Source organism: Pseudophryne corroboree, unplaced genomic scaffold, assembly GCF_028390025.1.
Source record: "Pseudophryne corroboree isolate aPseCor3 unplaced genomic scaffold, aPseCor3.hap2 scaffold_427, whole genome shotgun sequence".
Lineage (NCBI taxonomy): Eukaryota > Metazoa > Chordata > Amphibia > Anura > Myobatrachidae > Pseudophryne > Pseudophryne corroboree.
The window spans coordinates 36,566-41,373 of NW_026970059.1; the positions used below are offsets into that span (position 1 = coordinate 36,566).

Below are 4,808 nucleotides of genomic sequence, written 5' to 3' on the forward strand. Positions count from 1 at the left end.
CGCTCTTCACATGATCTACGTCTTTCATTAACACTCATTGTCTGCTCCCATTCACGATTGCAGGATTTTCTTCGGGCTGCACCACCTCTGTGGAATGCCTTACCATGCACAATAAGACTCTCTCCTAGTCTCCAAACCTTCAAGCATTCCCTGAAAACTCACCTCTTCAGGCTAGCTTATCACATTCCAGTAACGCTCGCTTAACCTTCATAAGCTTTCCTATCCAGTTACAACCCCTCTGTACAGTCCACATATATCCTCATATATTTTCTTTTTTCACTTTCTAATCCTCCTCACCCCAGGCCAACATCACTGTGTGACCTTATCATGCAGCCCACCAAGAACCTTTGCAATCTGGTGGACAATTATGCAATAGGTAGCACCTATTCTTGTGTATCAATGCATACTTCCCTATAGATTGTATGCTTGCGAGTAGGGCCTTTCTACCTCTATGTTTGTTATTGTCCAGTTTTGTTCTATTACTGTTGTTTCAATTATAAAGCGCAATGGAATATGCTGCGCTATATAAGAAACTGTTAATAAATAAAATAAATAATATGAATACCACTAAATTTCGGGCTTGATGATAAAAACAATTAAAATGCTGCAGCAGTGAGAACAAAGCAAATGAGAAAAAATGTAGAGACTTAAATGATTAATAAGAGCAAATTCAAAGACTGTTATAATTTATTTCAATTTCCTAGTGACTTTATGCGCTAATAGATTACAGGTGTATAAAATTACTTGAGACCACATCAGTACAATGAATGAGTATATATACATTTCTTTATATCAAGTATTAAAAAACTTTTATATGAACAAATATTTAATATCACTTAAAACAACAAACTCATTAAACGGCATCCAGTGAGACGGTATGAAAACATTATAAAATAATTTATTTAAAATTTTTTTTTAGCCACGTGACTCTTTTAGTGTCTAGTTCAAACACAATATAAAAAAGTCCTCATTAAATAGATTATGTCCCTAAAGCTGTAAGCTTTGTATCTTAATGTTGATCCAATGCGATACAATGTATTCTTATAATAGAAACAAACAACCGTGTATCCACTTGTTCCATGCTCACCTGTCTCCACTTCCTGTACTGTTCAGTTTACCGCTCCCAGTTGTTTGTGCCGGAGATGAGAGATGTTTTAACTGTAATCTTCACTTTTAAATCAATTAACCTCCGGCGAGAGTGGGCGGTGAGCAGCCATACCTGTAGAACACTCCGCTGGTGGCCAGGACAGGCGCTTCTCCTGGCGGTGAGCTCCAGCCGCCGGGTATCGCACCTGTCCTGGGGCCGTGTCCGGCTCTGACATTCCTGTCCAGCTGTCAGCTCCAATCCCCGATTCTCCTTCACGATGGACACCTCTAGCGTGCAGCGTCCCAATGGCAGTCGTGAGTGCAGGAGAGTTTGTTAAATGTAGTCAGCGTGTAGACAGGTGTCAACATTAAGATACAAAGCTTACAGCTTTGGGGACATAATCTATTTAATGAGGACGTTTTTATATTGTGGGGTATATTTACTAAGCCTTCGATGGAGATAAAGTAGACAGAGGTAAAGTACCAGCCAATCACTGTCTAACTGCCATGTCACAGGCTGGGTTTGCAAAATGACAATTAGGAACTGAATGGCTGGTACTTTTTCTCCATCTACTTTACCTCCATCCAGGTCTTAGTAAATAGACCCCTGTGTTTAAACTAGACACTTAAAGAGTCACATGACAATTTTTTTTTTCATTTTATAATATTTTTATACCATATCACTGGATGCCGTTTATTGAGTTTATTGTTTTAAGTGATATTAAATGTTTGTTCATATAAAAGTTTTTTTAATACTTGATAAAAAGAAATTTATATATACACATTCATTGTATTGATATGGTCTCAAGTCATTTTATGCACCTGTAATCTATTAGCGCATAAAGTCACTAGGAAATTGCATGTTTTTTAGTGCGGCTGATATTAGCTGCTACTAATTGAGCTGTGTGAACACAGACACAGCTAGACTGAACTGCTACTTTGTTTATTTTTTTCAATAGATGAGATTATTACAAATAAATTATTAATTATATATTAGCGCCTAGATAAATTTGGTGAGCATATAATTTATTTAATTGCCATTAATGACAAATACTAAAATTACTAATCAAATGGTGTTATTTGAAAAATTGTACATTCTACTTCGCTGTTCAATACTTTATTTTCCACCCCAGCTGTCTCAGCAGAGCACTTTTCACATCTTTATTCCGCAGACTGTAGATCAGAGGGTTTATCATGGGAGTTACAACTGAGTACAGTACACTAAACGCCGGTTCTAGGACATCGGAGTATTCTGATGGTGGCACCATGTACACAAACACAGCTGTCATATAGTACATAATGACAATGGTGAGGTGGGATGAGCAGGTGGAGAAGGCTTTCTTTCTGCCGTCCTTAGATTTTATCTGTAAGATGACTCTGATAATTTTTATATAAGATGTCACACAGAAAATAACTGGTAAAACTGCATATACCAAAACTTCCATATAGATTACAATATAAAAGTCTTCACTGCCAGCACAGGCGATGTAAGTCAGAGCTTTAGCATCACAGAAAAACTGGTGTATGGTGCGAGACTGACAGAAGGACATGTGTGATGCTGGGATTGTAATCACCAATGAGTTTAAGCTTCCTGATATCCAAGTGCCAGAAGCAAATACAAGACAGTGTTTCCTACTTAAAATAGTGTGATAGTGTAAAGGGTCACATATAGCAACATATCGGTCATATGCCATAATGAATATTAGATACACCTCTGACGAAGAAATAAAAAAATAAAAGAACAACTGGGTGAAGCATTGGGTGAAGGACACTGTATAATCTCCAGATAGTAACATGTACAGCAGGTTAGGGACAGTAGTGGTTGTATAACAGATATCTACTAACGCCAGGTTACAGAGGAATAGATACATGGGGGTGTGTAATTGAGCATCATTATATATCAGTGTTATTATAATAGCATTGTTGATCACTCCAAATACATATAGGAGGAAAAATACACATATAGTTGACAATATATAATTTGATTTAGCATAAAATGGTAACAAGTGGAATCCATTCATATAAGTCTGGTTCTCCATGTCACATCCATGTTACTCTGTAATGACACATACATATTACTGGAACCTACTCTATTTGCATGGCTGTGGGGTTATAGAATTCTCAGTAGGACAATTACATAGGTGTAGCTCTATCTCTTGAATTGCAGAGTACGTAGGTCAATGTTAGGCAGCCAGAAGTCGCCACACTTACAGGTGTGATGAAGATGTAACACAGGTGAGACAGGTGACATGATGTACAGACACAACAGATGGGTATAATAGTGTCATTCTAACTTCACTGTGAAGACAATTTTCTTCTGCTCTGTGACCTTGGTGTGTTGACTATCACTTCAATACTTGCAGTGCAACTATCACTAATGTCTCTTGCTATACTCGGTGATAATACTGTGTCAGACCCTCCAACATGAGCCGCCCCACTAGGTACAAAATGCTCCGTTTCTGGACTTCCCTCTTAATTTATGATTTCCATCATCTGTGTTGAACTAGTTAAATGGTAAGAAAGCTGTTTCTTCACAGGTGATGGCAATAATAAATTAAGAGGGAAGTCCAGAAACAGAGCATTTTGTACCTAGTTGGGCGGGTCATGGTGGAGGGTATTTTGTGTGTGTGTATATATATATATATATATATATATATATGACCTGATAAAATGCTGCAGTAAATAGGCATTAAAACGTTGCTGAACAATATACCTGTGTGAATGGTTTATACAAAATGCCAGGAGGGCTGCACTAATATTGCATATACTGTAGGATTCCTTTGTGTGTGGGCACCCGGTACATGAGCTGTGTTAATACAGGAAGAGCCAGACCCATGGTGCTGTGTATTATATGAGCTACACAACTGGCATATGAGTGTATTCTCTTCTTATGAATGTATCCACATACTGTAACTGTGGGATCATTGTTGTGTGGTTGCAATTAACTGCACAATTTATAGCACCTATTACACATTTGGACGTACAGTGGGTGTAAGACTGTGGACTGTTTATTTGCACTTTACACATGGCACTTTATAGTGTAATGATGACCAGTCAATTAAACCAAGAAGGGACCAGTGGTAATTCCCACATTCTGTACCCGCTGGGTGATTTGCATAGCTATTCGGAATCAGAAGCTAAGGAGATACCCTACAAAGTAATTCTTAATGAACAAGTGGATACAACCTCATTAGAAGATATATATTGTGACTTACAGTATCGACATTGTGACGTAAAGAAACAGATTATTATTATCACTGTATTTCGCTGAGTGACTATTACCATGGTGGGCATCTTCAACAAATGCTCCTTGGATTTAATGCTATAAATCATTGAAATGAACGCATTGAAAGAAAAAAATTGCAGCATTTGAAGTTACTCATAAACTGCTATTAGAAGCTGACACTCAAAACAACTAGTATGACAAATTAAATAACCGGCTACCTTATTTTTACCATGCAATTCCGATCGATGTTTCGATGTTTGAAAAAAATATTTAAAAAATATTTAAAAAATAAATATATATATATATATATATATATATATTTTTTTTTTTTACTAAAATCATTTGGGATAGGGTTAAATTGATGTTCTTAACCTAATTCATGAATAAAAAAAAAACCGACAACTTCGGAGCGGTTTTCAGCAAAATAAATTGTCAGTTAAGTGGTTAAATATATAAAATGGATCTAATTAAATTTAAGACAAACGAAAGGTTCAAA

General features: G+C 36.7%; 1 protein-coding gene across 1 annotated transcript; it reads right to left on the reverse strand.

Moving 5' to 3' along the window:
- Positions 1–2,195: 2,195 nt before the first annotated feature.
- LOC135025785 (olfactory receptor 2T5-like) lies at positions 2,196–2,780 on the reverse strand. The gene has a single exon (XM_063953565.1). The coding sequence runs from the start codon at positions 2,778–2,780 to the stop codon at positions 2,196–2,198; it is 585 nt and encodes a 194-aa protein (XP_063809635.1).
- Positions 2,781–4,808: the final 2,028 nt, after the last annotated feature.